This window comes from Microtus oregoni, unplaced genomic scaffold (assembly GCF_018167655.1).
Source record: "Microtus oregoni isolate MIOR12 unplaced genomic scaffold, Mior012 000032F_ref0000030, whole genome shotgun sequence".
Lineage (NCBI taxonomy): Eukaryota > Metazoa > Chordata > Mammalia > Rodentia > Cricetidae > Microtus > Microtus oregoni.
Window position 1 is genome coordinate 14,083,582 of NW_024543091.1, and position 23,694 is coordinate 14,107,275.

The 23,694-nt window shown below is 42.9% G+C and overlaps 1 protein-coding gene across 6 annotated transcripts in view; it reads right to left on the reverse strand.

Annotated features, from left to right (window-relative positions):
- Nucleotides 1–23,694, reverse strand: part of Ccpg1 (cell cycle progression 1) — a 30,606-nt gene that overhangs the window by 784 nt on the left and 6,128 nt on the right. For 2 of the 6 annotated variants that reach the window (XM_041679830.1, XM_041679827.1), the window contains exons 2-10: nucleotides 19,578–19,646; nucleotides 16,525–16,639; nucleotides 15,995–16,062; nucleotides 13,979–14,180; nucleotides 11,685–11,780; nucleotides 9,887–10,138; nucleotides 7,183–7,209; nucleotides 5,526–5,647; nucleotides 1,721–3,108 (exon numbers count right to left, since the gene is read on the reverse strand). In XM_041679830.1, coding sequence (XP_041535764.1) covers nucleotides 1,721–3,108; nucleotides 5,526–5,647; nucleotides 7,183–7,209; nucleotides 9,887–10,138; nucleotides 11,685–11,780; nucleotides 13,979–14,180; nucleotides 15,995–16,062; nucleotides 16,525–16,639; nucleotides 19,578–19,637 — 2,330 coding nt within the window. In that variant the 5' untranslated portion in view covers nucleotides 19,638–19,646. Of the gene's footprint in view, nucleotides 1–1,720; nucleotides 3,109–5,525; nucleotides 5,648–7,182; nucleotides 7,210–9,886; nucleotides 10,139–11,684; nucleotides 11,781–13,978; nucleotides 14,181–15,994; nucleotides 16,063–16,524; nucleotides 16,640–19,577; nucleotides 19,647–20,573; nucleotides 20,592–23,694 lie in introns of those variants that run through there. The other 4 variants (XM_041679828.1, XM_041679831.1, XM_041679829.1 and 1 more) reach the window with 4 other exon arrangements.

Sequence of the window (23,694 nt, forward strand, 5' to 3'; positions counted from 1 at the left end):
GAAAAAGATAAAATACAAAATATAATTCTATTATAATACCAGGAAAGGGGGAATTCACTACTTTTCAACAATAAAGGAAAAAAATAGAGATAAATACAACTGTACCAGCTGGAAGGGGAAACCAAGTAAGTAATGAGGAACAGGAATGTGACAATAAAATAATGAGATGTTCCGTTATTCCAGTTTTAAAAAATGTCGTGTCCATTGGCTTTATCGCTCAGCTGAAATCTATACGCACATTTGCAAAGCAAAGCTGTCTGACTTTCCCTGCACCCACCACCATTGCTTCACACAGAGCCATGGCAGCTCCCCGTAGTCCTCAGCACAGCACCGACTCCCACCTCTGGGTGCCTGTGGCTCTCGCTCTGCAGTCTTTGCTTGCTTGGCCTTCTCTACAATGGCACAGTTGTCAGTGTCCCTGCACAGCCCTTCCAATGGGGACTGATTTTGGAGTGAGTCAATGAATGCTGGATAACTAACTGCCAACCGATCCTCTCCACATAAATGTCAACAGGCACCTCCAAAACCAATCCACTTCTGATCCTCTGCTTAGCATCTTCTGGTATTCTCTGAGTAATATCATTCCAGATGTATGGAAATCACTTCCTTTCTACTCCCTTTATATAAGATATAACTGTTTTACTATGGGCTGTTTTAAATGAATCTTGTCTCCTCCCACCTCATCAGCGTCTCATGTGCAGACACCACAGCTGGTTTCACAGCTTGCCAATCAATCCTCTTGGCTGCTGCCAGTCAGCTAAAGGGCTAGGCACAATCCCACCCCATGACAAAATCCTTCAGGAATTTTCCATCTCACGAGACAGACACTTCAGGACAAAGTAGAGACCTTCCTAATTCCCTCCAGCCCACCTGTTTCATAAAGAAGTAGGTCTTCATTCCTCCACACCTTTGCAAATGACCTTCCATTCCAGTAAGATGCCTTCCCTGTGGACAAACTAACCCTCACTTCTCTTCCAAGAGCCAGTTTAGAGGCAAGGTTACTTCAATCATGAAGAATTCCTGGCTGTCTCCAGACTGCCCTGAGGTCACTATACACCGTGATGCCACTAGGTGCACACCTAATTCCTAAAGAGCCAGGGGTTTGCTTGGCACAGCACTAGACACCTGCTTCAGGAACTAAAGACATCAGAAACCAGTCTCATTATTTTATAGGCACACTTGATTTATTCATAAAGATGGAACTATGTGAATCTCAAAGGTAAACACCACATACATGGAGTTACAGAATAAAAAGCTGAAGGACAATGCACACAGGATTGATTATGGAGCATTGTGGCTCCTGACGATCCACCACCCTTTTGTACAGTGGCCGATCAATGAGTACTCTTACTGTCACATAAAACCAACAATGATGACAGAGGGGCAGCTGCGCATGACCTAAACTTGACATTAAAATCTGTTCTAGCTTCCTATCAAAGATTATACTACACTGAAAGAAACCAAATTGGCTCAAATAAGTTAATATACTCTTAACTAATTTTTAAGGTATAATTTAATCATTTGTTCAAGCCAATGAATTTTTCAGTTTGTAATATTTAAGTTTTAAAACTTTTTCAATTTATTCTGAATTTCAGTGGTACTAAAGCTTGCCTCTTGCAAACAGTAACCTGCCAAGAAGCTCAGCGATTAAAAAAAAAAACACTATACAATATACCACTCTTAGAATCTATTATAGTAACATAGTTTTATGTAAACCGACCTGGGTCCGAATGGAAGGGCGGAATTGTGCCCAAAGTGTCTATATATGTATCCATCCAACTTCTCCAAACGGTCATCCTCTACGTGATACTCCTTTATTCCCTTAAGGTAGCATTTCACGGCACCAACAAAGTGGGCGAAGAGCTTCTGGTCTTGTCTAAAGACACCATCCGGGAAATACGGACTGATGAACTGATCCAGTTCTTTCCAGTGGTGAAAAGTACCCAGCTCATTCAGTAAGTACCACTGAATCAGCTCTCGGAAGTCATTCATCCTGATAGGACTCGCTGCATTAACAGGGCTAGAAGATTCTTGCCCGGCACATCCAAACATACCCGAAGAACCCCTTCTGGTGGAATGGGTGTCCTTGCAATCAAACTTGTCCTTGAACGTGTATGAATTTGCATTTTTTCTAATTTCTTCTGAGTGACTGGGCTTTTCTCTCCCTCCATCCCTCTGTGCAGAAGGGCCTCTGCCATTCTGGTTCTGTACCTCGTGCAGTGAGTACAAAGAAAAGCCATAACCTGTTCTTGGCTTTTCGGTTCCTGCTTCTTTTGAAGCCCCAGATCGCTTACTGCCCTTCTCATCAAAGATGTTCTTGGTGGTATCTTTGAAATGTCGAAAAGTGGACTTGACTGAATCTGAGAACTTCTTCAGATTTTCCTTCACAGCTTCTTTGGCCTGTTTGATTTTCTCTTTATGGTGCCTCACAAACTCCTTGGTAGAATTTTTCATAGCATCAAACGTCTCTTTAACTGTCCCCAGGAACGTCTCCTTCGACTTGCTCTTAGCCCTTTGGTTTCCTTTGCTTCCTCTCTTCCTCCCTTCGGTCTCTGACTTCCCATTCTGATCTTTCGCCTCAACATACAGTCTTTCCCACAAGTCAGAGCGCTGCTGCTCGAAGGTTAGCTTCTGCTCCAACTCCGCGAGTCTCTGCTGTAACAACACAACTTGCTTCTCTTCAGTCTGCATACTAGGACAATCTGCATGCTCCTGTACCTGGCGAGGGACTGGCTGCTCAAGTTCTGCCCGCAGAGCCTTAACTGTGAGCTGTTCTCTCTCCAGGTCCCTCTTCAACATCTTTGCTTCCTCTAACAGAGTCTCCCTTTCATTAACGAAACTCTTTGTTTTCTGTTTCTCCACTTCTAAGCACTCCTTAAGAACCTGGTTCTCCTTAACTAACTGGGTACTTGTGCCTTTATCCTCCAACAATCCAATCTGCTGTCTGAGTTGCCGTAACTCTTCCTGCAGTGAAGACAGGGCTTTCTCCTTCTTCTCCAGAGATATTCGTAAATACTGGTTTTCGGCAGCAAGATTCTTTTTCTGGGTTTCAAAGGTAACCGCTCCCAAAGTACCGGTCCAACACCTCTCAAGGTTTTCTTTCAATAACTAGAAGGTTTTTTTTTTTTGAAAGAGAAGAGAAATGTCAAGTCCTTGATAATTTAATCTAAATCTTAATCTTGTAACAACCATAACCTTTACTGCCCACATATGTATATGTATATAGGTATGTATATGAGCATGCGCATAAATCCCCTGGGTGTGGTTAAACAGTATTAAAAATTGGGAAATAAATGCTAAATGTCACTTGTCATATATTCAAGAAGGCTTTTGTTCTTGAAAAAATGAAAACTACAAGTATCACACAAACACTGATGAGGAGGGAGACTTCAAATAAGGACAAGCTAGGCAGAACTCCACCCATCTCTAATAGAATAAAGGGCTGAGTAGTTACTAGCAGACTCAAGGCTCCAGAGTCAATGCTCAGTGCTGCATACAGACACACCATATCACACACATTCATACAGACACACCAGATCATACACACACACTCACACAGACATACCAGATCATACACACACATTCATACAGACACACCGGATCATACACACACATTCATACAGACACACCAGATCACACACACTCACACAGACACACCAGATCATCACACACATTCATACAGACACACCAGATTACACACACTCACACAGGCACAACACCAGATTACACACACTCACACAGGCACAACACCAGATCACACACACTCACACAGGCACAACACCAAATTACACACATTCATACAGACACACCAGATTACACACACTAACACAGGCACAACACCAGATTACACACATTCATACAGACACACCAGATTACACACACTCACACAGGCACAACACCAGATTACACACACTCATGCAGACACACCACCAGATTACAAACACTCACAACACCAGATTATACACATTTGTAAACTGGAAAAGTGAGGAAAACCCCTCCATCATGTTATTACGGGAGCTGACCTGAAAGATGCCTACGGAAAAAAAAAAAACTAAGATTTTTCTATTTATTCATTTATTTTGAGACAGGATCTCTCAACATAGCCATGGCTGTCCTGGAACACACTAAGTAGACCAGGCTGGCATCAAACTCAGAGATCAGTGCTGGGATTAAAGGCGAAGGAAACCACACTCAACACTAAGACATTATAAAGTTAGCTGCATTTGCCTTCTGTGAGTAAACATGAATCAGTCATTAGTATCCCGACTCAGTACCAACATGGATTAAAACATATTCAGAAGGCAGCATGCTATGGTGGTACGTGCCTTTAATCGAGCACTGGGGTGGCTGGAAATGCTACAGGATGTCGGTGTATAAGTCAGAGTCTCATGGAAACATCTCTGTACACAGAGGATACTATGAATCCTGGTAACACAGTTAACTACTTCCCCAAATCCAAGTAAACTTGAATTTGGGGGAAAAAGGAGTAAAAGAGTTTTACATGTGAAAAACAACTAATTGAAATAGTTGTTTCACTAACTCATTGCTCTCAGAAAAGAAAAGCAAGACTTAAAACTGTAGTTTGCAAGATGGTCCAGCTGCCAGCACCAGCTGGTCCTGGCTGCTGGACTGATGATCTAAACTGGACTCCCCAGCACCCAAATCACAAGACTGACTCCTACGGTTGTTTTCTGATTTGCACCATGCATGCAAAGCACCCAAGCACTCGTGCACACACACAGGTCCATTTTAAAAGATCTTTGGGGGCTGGAGAGATGGCTCAGAGGTTAAGAGCACTGCCTGCTCTTCCAAAGGTCCTGAGTTCAATTCCCAGCAACCACATGGTGGCTCACAACCATCTGTAATGGGGTCTGGTGCCCTCTTCTGGCCTGCAGGCATACACATAGACAGAATATCGTATACATAATAAATAAATAAATAAATAAATAAATAAATAAATAGATCTTTGAAGTGAAATACTTAAGTGGAATCCAATAGTTCTGCTAGCCTTGTCAAGTACTTAGTCTTTCTTAAACAGACTGCTTCACTCACAAGAGCGCCAAGAAGTTACATGATATACACCAACAGAACAGGTATAAAAATACTGAACAACTTCTCAACATTATTTTTAATTTTATTACATTTATTTGTGTGTTTTAGAGTCTGTCTGTAGGTCAGAGATCAACCCGTGGCTGTGGGGAGTCTGCACTCTCCTTCTACCAGTAGGCCCGGGGATGGAACTCAGTTGGTCAGGCCTGGTAATGAGCAGGTAACTGCTGAGCCAACTCGCTCGGCCCAATTATTGATTGATCGATCTTTACTGTAACCTCATCTAAGTTGATTAACTGTTGGCTTCCTTTTCAGCTTTCTGAGGCAGGTGTTGCTAAATGGGTCTTGAACTTGGCCTAATTTCGTACTGCCTCAGTCCTCACGTGCTAGGATAGGGTTATTGTGTGTGTGCCCCCTACACCTAGCTCAAACAATTATTTCTACTGGTTATTTCTCAATGTTTAATTTATACTCACCTTGAAATCTAGGAAAGACTCTGGTTCCTGCTGGCATTGTGAAAGGTAACCTTTCCCGTTAATCAGCTCGTCTGTGTGGATCTTCCTGACTGACTGCTGGCGCTTCTGAGTCTGAATTGTGCCTGAAATGGAAAACCATCAGGTGTGGAGAGCATGACAGCCACTACTCAGAACTGCATGAAGCATTCAATCCACACTAGCTACTTAACTTGTGAAAGGGCATTGCTTTCTTTAAAACCCATGGTGTCACTCGTCACAGGCAGTGGGTGCGAGAGCTCAGGCCAAGCAGATTAATTATTATGTTAACCCAGTCAGCACACACAAGAACATTTAAGCAGTTCACTGCCCTTCCAAAGAAAAACACAGGCCACTCTGACAATGACAACAACAAAAGTTCTCATCTTGCTATACTGAAGGCATTCAGCTTTTCATTGGGAACTGTGAAAGTGTTTCAAACCTATTTAAACAGAGAAATAGGCCATCAGTGGGTTTCTTTTCCTACAGATTAAGAATCAAAGAAAAATGAAAATATATGTATCTTAATAATTTGCCTATAGGATACTGAAGTATAGCACAGGAAGTCTAATTACAAACACCTACCATTCTCAAAATTGTCTTTTTTGTTGGTTTGTTTTTCAAGACAGAGTTTCTTGTTGTAGCTCTGGAATCTGTCCTGGAACTAGCTCTGTAGACCAGGCTAGCCTAAAATTTACGGAGATCCGCCTGCCTCTGCCTCCCAAATGCTGGGATCAAAGGTGTGCACCACCAATGCCTGGTGAGTCAGGATCTGAAGTCATCCAGAATGGAGTTCAACCCCCTATTTAGTCGAAGACGATCTTGATCTCCCTCTACCTGTATGAGTTGGCTCCCTCCTTCTCCATGTGGCTCTCAGGGACCAAACGCAGGTATCAGGCTTGGAAGTAAGCACCCTTACTCACTGAGTCATCTTGCTGGCCCTCAAATCCATCTCGGCCATAGGATGGGGGCTGTATGTAGCTTGGTGGAAGAGCCTCTCTAGCTACCATCTGTAAAGTCCTGAGTTTACTACCTGGTTCTTGGACAATTCCTTCTTATTTGACCTTAAATTCAAAGTGTTTTTTTTTTTTTTTTGCCAAGACAAGCTGTTTGCAAGTTCCTCCTACATGTGTCACACACAAGAAAATAGAGCACTAAACCAACAGGCACATCTGCCAGCGAACAGGCCACTACATACAGGAGTTTAAACAATCCGTTTTAATTCATTCTACAGATCTTGGAACCCATTTCTGAACACTGCTCATTACAGGAGTGAGGATTCAACTCAGTGGTAAAGGGCCTAGCACAACATCTAGCTACTTCACTATCTAGCAGGGCTCTTCCCCTTGGAAACCCTCTACTTCAATGGGAAGCAGCCAGCACACCTCCTGAACTTTGATAGACTACCAATGCATAAATCCAGGTTGGAAACCTCACTGTATAGGAAGGGAGATAATGTGTTAACTTTGTTAAAGCTAGCAAACAAGGAAACAAAATTTCTTGGTTTTAGAAGGACTGTTCTAAACTGTACTTTCTAAAAAATATTCCAAAGTCATGCAAATTGTGAGAGTATAGTGCAGTCTGTATTAACATTAAAGTTAATATCCAACACTGGGTTTTTAGTAAGAAAAAGATTTTAGACCTTTCCCCTTGTTTCCTTCATGTTTACCTGTAGGGAGGCAAAAACACACATAGAAACATTGACACATTTGCTTCAGCTGTCAACACAGGCAAGCGTGCTTCAGAACATGTCTCACTAGTGTGGATCTAAGGAGTCCACACAAGCAGGCCTTCCCACGAGCCCAAAGACCACTTCCAGCTGAACACCGAAAACATAATTCAGTGGCTCTGACTTTACCAAATATGGACTGCCCCATCATTTTATTCCAACATCACGTTCTCTATCGAATACTTTAACCACAATCATGAAAAAACATATTGTTGGAAAGAACTATTAAGACAGAGAAACAGTGTAGTTTATATAGACCAGGAAAATTAGTCAATCTAAAAAATAGCCTACACAGGCAAGCTAAGATCTGTCAAGCTGCCAAGCCTGGCAGCATAAACTTTTTAGTCCAGCACGTGGGTGGTAGAGGCAAAAGGAGCTCTGTGAGTCTAAGGCCAGCTCAAAAGGTGTGAACCTGACAAGATCTGAGAAATTTATTTCTAACGTACACTGTGCTCCTCTAGGCAGATCTGGCAGCACAGGTCTGTAATCCCAGCACCCGGAGCTGAGAACACGAGCTCAGGCCAGGTTACCCTGCACCAAAACCACGAAAATAAAGAGAATAAACTGAACTAGCCTGCAAAGTCTAAAAGAACAGAATTTGAGAACTTTAGTTCTCAAACTGTACAAATACAGGCCTTGTGCTGGCAAGATGTCAGGAAAAGGTGGTTGCAGTGTGAACCTGAGACCTGAGTTTGAGTCTTTGAACCCCCATAAAGGAACTCAAGAGATGCCTTCTGACATATGCCGTAGCACATGTATCTGAACATACACTCAGACACACACAGTAGTAAGTGGTTAAAACTTCCCCCAAAATTACAGAACTTAAAAGATTCATCAGGGGGGCTGGAGAGATGGCTCAGTGGTTAAGAGCACTGACTGCTCTTCCAGAGGACCTAGGTTCAATTCCCAGTACCCACATGGCAGCTCACAACTGTCTGAAGATCCAGTTGCAGGGGATCTGACACCTTCACACCAATGCATATAAAATAAGGTTAAATAAACCATAAAAAAGATTCATCAGTGAGATGTTCTTTTTTTTTTTTTTCCTTTTGGTTTTTCAAGACAGGGTTTCTCCATTTGGCCTTGACTGTCCTGGAATTCCCTCTGTAGACCAGGCTGGTCTCAAAGTCATAGAAAGAGGAAGAATTGCTGGGAGGTGGTAGGGCATACCTTCAATCCCAGAACTTGGGAGGCAGAGGCAGGTGGATTTCAGTGAGTTCGAGGCCAGCCTGGTCTGCAAAGAGTTCTAGGATAGCCAGGACTATTACAAAGAAACCCTGCCTTGAAAAACCAAACAAAAGAAAAAAAAAAGAATCAGGAAGGCAGCAAGGAATGTCACAAAATGACTCCTGTATCCAACCTCAAGGCACATCTAGGTTTTACTGTGGAGGGGCCATGCTGTACAGTTTGCCAGGACAGGACTTGGACCTACCAACTGTTTGTTTGACTGTTCAGAATGATCATACTAACAAAACTGTAATTCATGCCAGAGAGTCTGGAAAAAGATAGCCATAAGCATAACCTAACAAAACATTTATCTAACAAAATATCTTATTACAGACCACCTGTATGAAGATTTGTAACTACACTAACAGAAGGCACCACCTCCAAGTAGAGATGGTGAGACTAATGACTGATGAGGTACTACTACTATCCAAGGCTGTCCTTGAACTTTCTGCCTCAAGGGCTGGTGTAACAGATATGAACCACACCCTGTATACCACACTGTGACTATTTTGCTGGAATTTAAATACCGTGCAACAAATTCTAACCATCTGCCCCGAGGTAAGCAGTTCAAATTTCTTTTTTTTTTTTTTTTTTTTTGAGACAGAGTTTCTCAGCCGTCCTGGAACTTGCTCTGTAGACCAGGCTGGCTTGAACTCAAGAGATGTGCCCGCCTCTGCCAGTGCTGGAGCTAAAGGAATGTACCCCCGCCAGGTGAACACAGGGTCTTAAGCCAAGGGTCTCATGTATGTTTTCTACGTGATTATCATATATAGCAACCACATTTAACTCCAGATTTCTATTTTAATTTAAACAGGGTCTAAGAAGCTGGAATGTGTGAATCAGGCTAGCCTCAAAATGAAAATCCTCTGCCTGCCTATGGGATTAAAGGCATGCACACAGTACCCTAAAAGGTCAGAAGAGGGAATACAGATGTTTATGAAGCAGCCACCATGTGGGCAGGGTGCTGGAGACTGAACTAGGGTGCTCTGGAACAACAGTTTAGTAGCCACGCTCTTCACCACTGAGCCATCTCAAGCCAACTACCCAACTTCAGATTTTTAATCTTCCAATCTTCTTATTAAAAAACAAAACAAAACAAGAAAGCCACAAATATGTTATTTTAGTAGTCTTTTTCTCAAACCTGAGAATCTGATGCTGGAAGACCAGCCTGATCTTGTCTCAAAAAAGAAAACTGTTAATTCTTATTTTGGGACAGGTTCTGGCTATGTTACCTAGACTAATGTCAAACTGCTTAAGCAAATTCTCTCTGCTTCCTGAGTAAATTAGCTACATATAGGCCATAATAACCAACACTGACCTTTCTGTGTGCCATCTTGTCTTGCTGCTATAACATAGGTGGCGTCTGCACAAGGTGTGTCTAAGCACTTACCATAGAAATGTCCAAATCCCATGCTGACGGCAATCACCAAGGCCAGAATTACACACTTGTTGAGACCACCACTAGAGTGGCGTTTATTCAGCTCCTTGGAGGCTTCATCTCCTGGTTCAGCAAGTGGCAGCTCTTCAGACTCTGAGATAGAAACGGTCTTTCTCCTGTTGCGGCGGCGTCTCAGGGCAGGGCTGGGCTCATGACTGGTATCATCACTACTTGATTCCTCATCACTAGGCTGAGATGAAAAGACTATTTTAAAAAGAAAAATGTTGACATTTAGGTAAACATTCTCAAAAAAGGCTTCCCAGTAAATTATGGTTTATAATGATCAATGCTAGCTTTACATGCCCTTTAACATGAAAAAGCCAAAAAAAAGAAACACAAACAAGAACACCCTGTTCATTTACCAGCAGCAAACCAAACACAGATTAACTGTAGTTCATCAACTGTTATACCCTGTGACTGACAGGTTTCTCTTCCAGCTCTTCTCAAAGCTCTGCCCTTTCCCCCTTACGATCTAGAACAGTTAATCATTCTTGTAGTCTAGTTCAGGCTTACAGACACAAGCAAATTTCTGTTTTAGTTAAAGAAAGATGAACTCCTGTCTTTTCATTCCATTTCACAGCTACGTGAAGGGACAGGAAGTATATAAGTATGTCCCGGTCTTGTACAATCAATAGGTCTTCCAGGTCCCTACCCCACCATGCAGGTCCAAAGCACCACAGTTCGACCCAGGTTCCCAAAGTCAGGCAAGCCCTTCCCTTCGACTGCCTCTCTGACCAGAAGGTTGCTGGTTGTACCCTCTAGTAAATATGTCAGCATGAGGAAACGACACAACAGCTATCCCCGATGCTAAGAACAAACTGAGGAAAGAAATCGTCACAAAAACTCCGCTCCAGGAACACCCCCCTGAAAACACTACTTGCAGCTTTTTGCATGTCACTTAACAACTCCATTCCATATTTCAGCAAATTATTAATAGAATTGGTAGTAATCTCTATATGCCAGTTAGAAGTAAGGATAAAACACAAACTTGAATTTAACACCGAGCTCCAAAACAGCACACACTCATGCACCAAAAATGCCAGTCTGTCAGAAAATAGGCTATTCATGCCACAGGAAAGCTGGGTCTGTATCAGGTAATGCTTTCTAAAGATCGAGTGTAGAGAATTCGGTTCCTGTTCACATGACAACTAAGAGACAGCATCACTCCTGAATGAACACATCAGTGACATGGGGCCCTGAGAGGATCAGTGTCGTGACCTTCATGCCCAGCAAGGGTCTGGTTATTCTTGATCACCACTGCCTTAGCTGTGAGGTAGGTACATTTCTTAGATAAAAAGAGAGAAAGGAAGACTTAAAACAAGCATTGCATAATAAAAAGGCATTCATTCAGATCATGGCTGGGGTACTGCAGTTACTTTCTGACGGAATCACAGAAAGTAAGTGTAAAAGCAAACCTTTCACCAAATGTCTTAAAAAACATCTCCAAGCCTTCATCTATTAATACATAATATATAATATAGATGAACAGCCCACCCTATAAACATTGTCATCAACTACCTAATATTTCCATCGTTAATTCATACATGTAATAGTGGAAATATCTGAATTTCTGAACTTCCTGTACAGCATAATTTGGCCCACAATCCAAGCAGCAAGCAATGCGGAGGCATGCAGTAAGCTCAGCCAGCCTGTCTATGGGATCTCTGGTATCAAGACTCTCCAAAGCACTCAGCACTTCAATAGTAAATGTGACTAGGCCAGCTGAGAAGCCGCCCAGCAGTCAGGCCACCTTGGAGAGCGAGCTGGCTAGGAACTCGGAGTTTCAGCTGATCATCCCATCCCCTGATGCACTCAGGAATCTTCCACAGCTTCTCCCACCACCTTTCTTTTGTGAATAAACAGGGGGAAAAAATGTATAGAGCTTTATTATAAACAATAAGGAAAATACAACTTTTATCAGTTAACACTGCTATCTGTGTGATATTAAAATCCAATGACTGTCTCTTTAGAAACACACACAAACTTCTCTACAGCTATCACCTTTGCCTTCTGAGGAAAAAGGCTGGTCAATGGAAGGCAATGGTTTTCTTAAACGAAAGCTGCACACCTATTAGAATCATACAAAAACAGAAACCTGAAAAGCTGTAAGGAAAAAAGAATGGAAAAGAAAAGAACAAAGTAACAGAAAATTAAATCATCCAGTGGTGCCTGGCTGAACAGCATTTTCAGTGTAGCCCAAAATTTATCATTATTTTTGAACATTTTCTTTATACAAGCAATTTTGATGGGAAAGTTTCCAATAGGTTTTTTTTTTTTTTTTTTTTGAAAAATGCTTAAACTGGGCATGGTGGCACACACATTTGATCCCAGCACTCAAGGGACAGAGACAAGCCATTCTCTATGAGTTTGAGGCTGACCTGGTCTATAGCGAATTCCAGGCCAGTCAGGAATATACTATGAGACCCTGTCTCAAAGAACAAAAAAACCTTAATATTTCTGTTAACCAATTCTGAAACAGTCTAAGGTCTTTCAAGAAGAAATCAAGTCAGAGTCCTGGGCAAGTTCCCATCAATAATGAATGTGTAGACTGCTCCATTACCGAGCCCTTGGGCCTAACTTAACTCCATGCATCTTAAGCCAGACCAAAAATAATGGTTAAGTAAATACATCAAAAGGAGGGAAACTATCTGAACATGATGGAATTCTAAAATTTAAAAGAAAAAAAAATACACATACCAAGTGCTGCCCTGCTGAGCCCCTGAGGGTGGGAAGGCCTCTCAGAGCCCTTGACCCCTAGGTACCTGCTGAATCCTAAGGTCAGCTGTACTAACCTGTAGTTAGCCATCTATATCTCCGGCTCAACAAAGGATGGATTAGAATATTCAGAAAAGATTCCTCTGCTCTAATCTAAACACATACAGAGACTCTGTGTGTGTCTTTCATTTTTTTCAAGACAAAGTTTCTCTCTGTAGCTTTGGAGCCTGTCCTGGAACCCTGCAGACCAGGTTGGCCTTGAGCTCAGAGGTCCACCACCTCTGCCCCCAAGCACTGGGATTAAAGGTGTGCAGTACAGTGTCAGGCATGGTGGGGGACAGTGGGTGGGGTGTTTTGTACCATAATCCCAGCTCAGTCCCAACTGAGGCAGAAGACTGTAGCAAGTTCAAGGCTAGCCAAGGGTGTGCTCAAGACAGAGACTGTGCCCTAGAACAAACCAAGAAACACAATGTGGCATGTTATTACCTTAAACCAACTCAAACCAACAGTATCTAACGAGTATATCCATCCAAACTAGATTCTATATATTCTTGATTTTTCATCAAGTTAGGAACCATTTAAAACAAAGTTCTAAATTATTACTGTGGGTTAATTAATGAGTTAGTTACAGGCTTCTTTTTTTAACATTTTCCCAGGAACTTTATGTCTAAGTATTTTGTGTCTGGATACTACATATCCAGAAAACTGAGGTTAAAAATTGTGAAGTAGTCAGGTCATGGTGGCGCATGCCTTTCAAGGCAGGAAGATCTCTTAAGTTTGAGGCTAGCCTGGCCTACAGAGTGAGTTCCAGGGCAGTTGGGACTATACGGAAAAATCTTGTCTTGAAAAAACAAAAACCCAAAACAAAACAAAAACAAAAAGAAACAAAAGAATTGTGGAAGCTCGGAAAATGGTAGGACATGCCTATAAAACAACTGCTGCCAAGTCTGAGACTAACCTGCGCTACTAAAAACAGCCAGACTCCCAGAGCTAGACCACACTAGACCTCAATCATTCCTGCAACCAATTATTAAAAACCAAATGCACCTTTTGAGGACTTGAGACTTTAATAAACAGAATGTGGCAGTGTGAGTTTACCTAGCATGTGCAATATCTGGGTTCAATCCCCAAGACCCCGCCCCACATATGCACAGTAATGTATCAAAGAAAGAACCCTGATCTGAGCCATGAAGGCCAGGGAGACATGGTAGCAAGTTTTACCAAGATTTTCTTGGGTTTCAGAGAAATCATTTAAGAAGTTGAGAGTTGGAGCTAGGAAAGAGGCCATTAATTCAGATGTCAGAGGTTTGCTGCAGCAACAGCTCCTACCGGGTTCCGGTTGGCAGAAGGCGTACTGGCTACTGGAGGAAGAACCCATGTTAAAGTCTTCTGAGGTGGGCACTTCTTTTAGGATTATATCTTCCTGGTTCCCCATTTCTTCCAGTTTAGGTGGTTCAAGTGTAACAATATCAGACTCATCGCTGGTAGTTGCGAAATACACATTGTCTTCAGGGGAAGCTGCTTCCTCCACCTAGGAACCAAATTTTATAGGCAGTAAATCCATTAATTTTGAGTCTTAAATTTGCTTTGCAGTTCAAAATACACGACACCCAGTTTCATTCCTTATCCATTCTCTCCCTTTCCCTTTGCTTTTCAAAGCTGGAGCTGGAGTCCAGGGCCTTGTGCATGCTATGCTTCAAGTCCACCCTCAACACCTCCCCTAGCCCTTAATGAAATGATTCCTATCCAACAGTAAAGTATGATGCAGTCACAGGCCCGCTTTCTTTAGTTTGGAGACCTCAAAGCCATTCTTTTTTTTCAAATGTGGCACATGGGGTTTTTTTTATGGTTTATTTAACTTTTTATTTTATGTGCATTGGTGTGAAGGTGTCAGATCCCCTGCAACTGGATCTTCAGACAGTTGTGAGCTGCCATGTGGATGCTGGGAATTGAACCTAGGTCCTCTGGAAGAGCAGTCAATGCTCTTAACCACTGGACTATCTCTCCAGCCCCGCAAAGCCCTTCTTAATGCTAAGAATTAGATGAGATTCCTGTCTCCTCCCACTGTGCTTCAAAAGTTGAAGAGACTACTCAGCTCCCTCCATGATCACAGGACCCCAAGAACTCACTTATTTACCAGTCCTTTAAGTTTACTGGCACAAAATACACCCAGGTAATACGAGACAGGCTGATTGCACTTGAGTATATCCCCAAATTCATTACAACTTAGGCTGGTATATGACTAATCTCAGCACGTAGAAGACAAAGGCAGGTGGAGCTATGTGCATGTTTGAGGATGCCTGCTCCACGTATTGAGTTCTAAGTCAGCCAGGGCTGTGTAAAAAGACACTGCCTCCAAAAATCCCCCAAACAAACAAAACATTAAAGCTGAGGAGATGGGGAGAATGCTGTTGGAAGAGCACACAGCAGGATGCCATTTGGCCATTCCCTTCCTGTCACCCAAGGATGTGGCATTTGTTCCATAGAGAACATGGTAAAAGGCACCATCCTAAAGCAAGGAGCAATTACCACACACCAAACCAGTTATCAGCACCTTCATCTTGGACCTCCCATCCCCAAAAATAAATTATTTCAATAACTTTTTTGGTGAGGTGCATGTGGCAGAGGTCACCTTGCCAGAGCCAGTTCTCTCCTACCAGGTGAGTTCCTGGGGACTGAATTCAAGACATTGTATCTGCGTAAGTGTATGCACATGCCTATGTGTGCACACAGGTTAGAAGAGGGCATCAGCTCCCTTGGAGCTGTAGTTACAGCTGTTTGTGGGACACCCAGCTTATTCCATGTGTGGTGAAATCTGAACTCAGGTCCTCATGATTGAGTAGCAGGCACTCTTAATCACTGAGCTATCTCTCCAGACCCTACCAGAAATGAATTATTTTTCTTTATGTCACCCAATCTCAGCACCAAGAGACTAATACCATGGAAAGATAATCTAGTCAAGCTGCTTTATTCAAAGGATAACTTCAACAGGTGATATTTAATTTGCTATCAAATGTAAAAGTTAACCTTCATTTTAGACATTCACTCAGTCAACTCTGAATAGAATTCAAGAATGAAATCACTTTCCAAGAATGATCACAATATGGGGTAAGGGAACAGTTCTTTCAACAACACTAATTTGTCTTCTAGTTACAGTCGGAGCTGTGAGGCTGTCCTAGGGGAAGGCACTGGCTTGGTGTCCTGACCTGAAACCAAGCAGAAGTTAATTTAACTTTAAAACTGATATTTTTCCCTACTATTTTTTGTTGTCATCTAGGTAACAGAATGCTTAGCTACAAACAGAAGGACAATCTTTATCAAACATCCACAGAACAAAGTGTTTACCTCAATTGTTGACTTGGTTTCTTCCACTGATGACAACATGCTATCTCCCATGGATGACAAGCTGTTCACTATAAAACCAAGATCAATAGCGTTATTTCTTTGAAAACTTGTCACTTATGTGATGTCACCCAATCTCAGCACCAAGAGACTAAAATACCATAGAAAGATAATCAAGCTAAGCTGCTTTATTCAAAGGATAACTTCAACAGGTGATATTAAAGTTAACCTTCATTTTAGACACTCACTCAGTAAACTGAATAGAATTCAAGAACAAAATCAATTTCCAAGAATGATCACTCTGTTCTTGCTAAGAAATTTTAATTACTCGAAAGCGTGAGGGGACAATTTCACACAAGGAATGCAATGCATCAATGGCTCCTAGGTATCAGCAGCCTTCTAACTACTCTCAGACACTTGCTGGCAGGTCTCTGGCTTCCCACAAGTCCAGGGAACATACAGGATAAGACCATTCCAATGGCAATCAAGGAAGATAGATACTCCCAGCCCCAGCAAAAGAAACGGAAACTTACCTTCACCTCCAGGCCCCACATCAAGAACTTGCAGTTCCTCTTGCTCTAATGAGGAACTGCCAAGACTCAGTTCACAGCTGTCACTGGCAGAATTCACGATCTCCACATCAGAACCCTGGGGAAAGTGGTAACTATTAATTAAGGTACTGGATTTGATATGTGATATGTAGAAAGTTCCTGAGGCTACCCACACTCTAAACATCTTCTATCCTGATCGGATTTGTTCCACTCAGTCCATACAGGCCTGCAGGAGGGAAACTGCAGAATGGGTTCATGCTTCAAGCCCATTACAGGTGAACACAAATAGCATGAGCATAAAAGGTTAACTTTTACATTTAGTAAGAAATTAAATATTGCCTATTGGAGTTATCTTCTGAATAAAGCTTGGCTAGATAATCTTCCCATGGTCCTGAAGAGATGGCTCAGAGGCTAAAAGCCAAACTCTGAGTGCTAATTATCTACACTATGGGTTTGGGGAGATATCTCAGGAGTACCCGTTGTTCTTCCAGAGGACCCCGGTTTGATTCCCAGTACCCACATGGTGGCTCACAACTGTAACTCAGAGATCTTCCTGCCTCTGCCTCCCAAGTGCTAGGATTAAAGGCATGTGCCACCACCACCTGGCCAAAATAATTATTTCTATGTACCATATATATACTATCAGGTACCAGCATCAGTTAGGCCTGATGCTGAATACCCATAACTCAAGTACTTGGGAGGCAAGGCAGAAGATTTCCAGTTGGAGGGCAGTGTGTGTGCTACATAGTGTTCTAGGCCGCACTGGACTACAGTGGGGCCCAGTCTCAAAAATTAATTAACTAATTAATTAATTCACTGATGAAGTAAGCAAAATTTATTACAAAATCCTAAAAACAAATGGGAAACTTTTGATGAGACTACTCAAATCTGAACAAATCAGACTGGCCTGATGGTGGTTTCTATTCTTCTGACTTCTACACTGAAAACAATCACCAGCGTGAGAAATAAGCTAGTGTCTGCAATGTTCTAGCTACACCATTCCTCATTACAAAACTGCCTTTGCGACTATGTTCAGTTCAATACAGCCTTGACAAAGTTGTAAGCTCCATAAAGCCACAACTAGACCCTCTCTCCAAAAACAGTAACAAAAATAAAGGCTGAGAGATGATAGCTCAGCAGTTTAGAACATTGGCTGCTTTCCCAGAGACCAAGTTCAGTTCCCAGCATCCACATGGTAGCTCCCAACTATCTGTTTCTCCAGTCACAGAGAATCTGACACCATCCTCTGGCCTCCAAGGGCACTGTATACACAGTACATACATGTAAGGCAGGCAAAACACCATACATCCTTTAAAAAAAAGAAGAAGAAGAGGAGGAGGAGGACACCAACAACCAAGTACTCCAATTCCAGTGCTCAGAAATCAAAGCAGGAGAATCAGAAGTTGAAGGTCAAGCCTAGGCTGTGTGGTAATTTAGAAGCCATTCTAAGTTACACAGTGAGACACTGATCTTCCTTCCAACTCACGTCCCCCTCCAAAAAAGAGAATAAAAACAATGTACCACAAAAGTCTTAAAAAATTACACAAGAATGTAGCTATACAGGACAGAGTCTAACAAACAATAAAGTCAGCACCTCAATGTTAAGGAAGTCACCAGTGGCGGCACTTGCCTTTAATCGCAGACATGGGAGGCAGAGGCAGGGGGATTCCTTTGGACTTTTAAACATTGTTGAACTGTGACAGACTATGGGGACTAATGAAGTTGAACTGAATACATTTTGCATTATATTATGGCTACAAGCCTATGGAGGCCAGGGAGTAGAATGTGGTGGTTTGAATAGGTTATAGTTCCTAGACTCATATGTTTGAATGCTTAGAAATAGGGAATAGCACTCTTAGGAGGTATGACCTTGTTGGAGGAATTGTGTCACTGTGGGGGTGGGCTTTGAGGACTCACACGCTCAAGCTCTGTCCAGCACAGACTCCTGCTGCTAGTGGTTCAAGATGTAGAACTCTTAGCTCCTTCTCCAGCATAATGACTGCCAGCACATGACAACGACAGACTAAACCTTTGAAACTGTAGCCAACCCAATTAAATATTTCCCTTTCTAAGTGTTGCTATGATCAGGGGGAGGAAGGAAGGGGAGGAAAAAAGGAATTGCTGTAGTCATGGTGTCTCTTTCACAGCAAAAGAAACCCCAAGACAGAAGGGTTGGTACCAAGAGTGGGATTTGAGGACATCCTGGTCTACAAAGTGAGTTTCAGAACAGCCAGGCTATTCAGAGAAACCCTTGAAAAACAAAACAACAAAAACAAAAAGTTAAGGAATGTCAGGTAGAGTAATACAGAAAGAAGATGCTATGTTCAGCAGGGTATCCAAAATCCTGAATGCTATTCTCTAGTTCTCCCACTTGAGTATAAACAACTGTCATCTTCCACACCTGTAAATCTAAGCATATACTTTTCCTTAAATCCTGCCATTCATTTAAGAAAAAGAGAGGCTGGATATGGTTCCTTCCGCTAATCCACCTAGAAGGCTGAGGCAGGAAGGCTGCCTTGAGTTTCAATTCAGTCTATGTGACAGAATGAGACTTTCTCAAAAGCAAAACCACACTAGCCATACTAGCACTCATTGAGAATCCCTGCACATTGTCTCAAAACAACCAAAACCAAACATATAACAAAAAAAACTGCAAAACCCTAAGTGTGCTGGCACAGGCCTGTCATCTCAGCTCCTGGGGCTGAGAAAGAAGGATCCTAAGTTCCAGAGAATCAGCCTGAGACACATAAAGATTCCAAAGATACCTAATGCAACTCAAAGTTTTGACCCTGTGTCAAAGTTGTTAGAGAGAGAGAGAGAGAGAGAGAGAGACAGAGAGAGAGAGACAGAGAGAGAGAGAGAGAGAGAGAGAGAGAACGAACTAGGATTTTATGTAATTCAATAGTATTTTAGCAGCCAAGTTTAGCTGGGAAAATGCCCAAACTATACACAAAAGAACCCACGGCTTATATGTAGAAAACACTGACCTCCATAAAGTAGATTCTTCACTGCTAACAATGTACCAGAGAACATACCTCATGATTGATGACTGTCCAACCACAAGATGAGTCACTGTCGCTGGAATTTTCAGACATTTTTCAAGTCTATAAATACAAGAACATATAGCAAAACGTGGGACACATTATTTATTTATAGATGTTATTTACTTATTTTTTTTTTTTTTTTTGGTTTTTCGAGACAGGGTTTCTCTGTGGTTTTGGAGCCTGTCCTGGAACTAGCTATTGTAGACCAGGCTGGTCTCGAACTCACAGAGATCCGACTGCCTCTGCCTCCCGAGTGCTGGGATTAAAGGCGTGCGCCACCACCGCCCGGCTGTTATTTACTTATTATGTACATAGTTTGTGTTTGTGTGTAAGCCTCACACCAGAAGAGGGCACCAGATCTCATTTTGGATGGTTTTGAGCCACCACACAGGTTGCTAGGAATTGAACTCAGGACCTCTGAAAAAGCAGCCAGTGCTCTTAACTTCTGAGCCATCTCTCCAGCCTGGGACACATTTTTTAAATGTCTGTAAAATCTCTACGTGGCACAACATAAAACCCCCAGGTGAGACTGTGATAACCCCCTTGGGTTTTCCACGCTGGGCATATGAGTGCACACCTGTAAGAAGAAACCAAATTAATTGTAAAGACGTGGGAACTCTCCGGAGCCAAGGCAACCTGCACAGCTGTGCTGCTACAACCAACAAAAATTAAATCTGAAAGACAAAGGATGCCTGGATTTTTTTAATGAGATAATCTTTTTGTACACTGTGAAGATGTGTCTCTGCCAAGGCGCCTTCTAACTGGTTTAAGAACTTCCAGAGAGAGATGGGACGAATTTGCCAGCAAGACGAGGAGGGGATCAGATGTACAGGAGAGAGATAACAAGCCACATGGCAGAATATAGATTAATATAAACAGGTTAATTTAAGTTTTAAGAGCTATTTGGGAACACATCTAAGCTAAGACCAAGCTTTCATACCTTATACTAGCTAGCATAGATTAGTCTTTAATTTTCAATTTCCTTACCTGTCTCCAGAATTCTAGAATTACTGGTTTGCAACACCATGCCATGCTTTGAGAATTCACCTCATAAACTAGCTTTTGGCACTGCAGACACTATGGAAGTGTCGGATCCAACCTGAAGGCTGCGCTTCCAACAAAACTGCTTCCACGGGTGAGGACAGAGCTCGGATTTCCAGCTGAGCATGCCTAGCTAGAGCTGATTTCCAGCACCTGTGAACTAAACAGCTGGCCACCACCCAAAATCCTATCAGACAAGATCAGAAGTTCAAGGTCACTGTTGACTGCACAGGAAGCTCCAGACCAAGCTGGTGTGCCGGACACTCCTTTACACTTTACAAGTGAGTGAGAAGTTTCCCCACCCTCTGTTCTGCACTAAGAATAGCTAGTTTGCAATGACCTTCCCCAGACTCCTGGACAGCAGTAAGGCTCCTCAATCCCAGGAGGCAGCACTAGGAAAGCTGAGGTGAGAGGGCTGCCAACTGTAAGCCAGCCCAGAATAGACAGCAAGACACTCCAAAGGGGAAGGGAGGGGGAAAAGAGTGGAAGACAGGAGGGAGGGAGGCAGGCAGGCTCCCTTAACCAGCAGCCCCCAGAAATTCCAAGGGCTTTCTAAAAGCTTCAAGGGTAGGAGACTCATTCTTATGCATCACCCTCCATTAAGAACTGTCACGTGCTAGCCAGGGGGTGTGGACCACGCCTTTCGGAGATAGAGGCAGGCAGATCTCAGTGACTCTGAGGCCAACCTGGTCCACATTGGACAGCCAGGGCTACACACTGAGACTCGGTCTCAAAAAACGAAGAGCAACACAACACTACTAACTTTCCCCACTAACTACAACATTACCTGGCATGATGACACCCGCCACATTGTTCCTAAGAAGCTACATTTTACTATGAAGAAGGCAGGGTTTTCATTTCCGTATCTTCTAGAATTAGACACGCATGAGGGAGAAGAATGGGGGCACTGTTATCTCACAGTTCTGTGATTCCACCAGACCACAGACTGAGGTAGGTAAAAGTCATGAGCTGCTGGGCTCTCCATGAAGACTCCACCTTGGTCACTGTCCAGACTCTGACTCTAAACACAGGCCTGTAATTGCAGCTATGCAGGAGGCTGAGGAACAACAGGGAGTTTAAGGCCAGTCTGGGCTAAAAGTTTAACTTCAAGATCAGCCTGAGTAGATTCATTGAGGTCTTTTTTCCTCCTGAAAATTCTCCTTAAATATTTTGGTATGTGTATGTGTGTCTTGCCTGCACATGTCTGTGTCTCACATGCAGGTTTGGTGTCCATGGAGGTCAAAAGGTGTCAAATGTCCTAGAACTGAGTTACAGATGCCTATAAGCCACCATGTGGGTACTGGGAATCGGACCTGGGTCCTCTCCATGAGCAGCAAGCTCTCAACCACTGAGCAATCACTGTAGTGCCTTTTTAATTAAAATATATAGATTTATTTATTTGGTTTTTCGAGACAGGGTTTCTCTGTAGCTTTAAAGACTGGCCTGGCACTGACCAGCAAACTTCAGAGACCTGCCTCACTCATAAACCTGCGCTACTGTGACACTTTTTCTGGTTTTTCGCGACAGGGTTTCTCTTTGGAGCCTGTCCTGGAACTTGCTCTGTAGTCCAGGCTGACCTCGAACTCAGAAATCTGCCTGCCTCTGCTGGGATTAAAGGTGTGCGCCACCACCACCCCGCTTATGTGGGTTCTGGGTACTGAACTTAAGCCCTCATGCCTGCCTGACAAGTACTTTACTGAGTTCTCTCCAACTTTGCGTCTGTTTATCTTGGAGACAGAGCCTTGCTACATAGGCCAAGCTGGCCTCCAACTCAAAGCCCTCCCAAGTACTGGGATGGCTTAGACATGTCACCAGTCCCAGCTGGGCATTCCACTCTCTCATTTTATTAGATTAAAATTACTGCAAAAATTACTGTTTGAAGAACATATTATGTAAAATGAAACCAGCTTAGTTACTTTACTGAGGAGAAAAAAATGAATGCTCTGGAAGCTAATTTGACGGCGTGTACACTGTATTCCTGTCGAGTGTCTGAGCCAAGGCCAGCCTAACAGCACAGCAGAACCTAGTCTTCCTTATTCTAAAAATGCTCAATGCTGGGTGTGCCTTTAACCCCAGCCCCACGAATCCAAAGCCAGCCTGGTCAACCGAGCAAGTTCAAGGACAGCCAGGGCTACAAAGGCTAATGTCTTGAAAAACCAAACCAAAATAAACAGCTAAGCATGGTGGTGGCTGGGCCCGTTACACAGCTGTGCTCCCCAGCCACAAGTGAGAAGAGACTATGAGACAAGCCTGAATTGTGGCCTGAGACTCTAACACAAAGACCCAAAAACAAGAAAGAAGCGACAATAAAGAAAATGGAGCATGTTTTCATCATCACACTCAATGGGCCTGTTTTCAATCCTGGGAGTTAACAAAGGCCTTCCTTATACATGCTAGGCAAGCACTTTACCACTGAGGTACAGCTCAGTGTTTCAGGGTTCCACTAACTTAAGCAGGCTGGCCTTGAACTTTTTGTCTTCTTGACTCAGACTTCCCCATTCAAGAACTACAGACTTGCCGGGCGATGGTGGCGCACGCCTTTAATCCCAGCACTCGGGAGGCAGAGGCAGGTGGATCTCTGTGAGTTCGAGACCAGCCTGGTCTACAGAGCTACAGAGCTAGTTCCAGGACAGGCTCCAAAGCCACAGAGAAACCCTGTCTCGAAAAACCAAAAAAAAAAAAAAAAAAAAAAAAGAACTACAGACTTGAGCCACCATGCTTGGCCTTAAAGACTATTCTATAGAAAACCTCAAACCTTCAGGCCCAGTGACCTAAGCCTGTAATCCCAATTACTTGAAGTCTGAGACAGGAGATCAGATCATGAGTTGCAAGACTATTAAGGTTACATATTGGCTGAGGCTAGCCTAGGCTGTCACAAAAAGAAAAGGGGCTGGAAAGATGGCTTATTGGTTAAGACTGCATACTGTAACTTCAGTTCCACAGGAATTCAACACCTCTAGTCTCCAGGGATGCCTGCACTTCCAAGCACACAGCCACACAGACCTACACACTGCGGTGGTCTGGAAGAGACTAGGCCCCATATGCTGCATCTGAATACTTGGTCTCC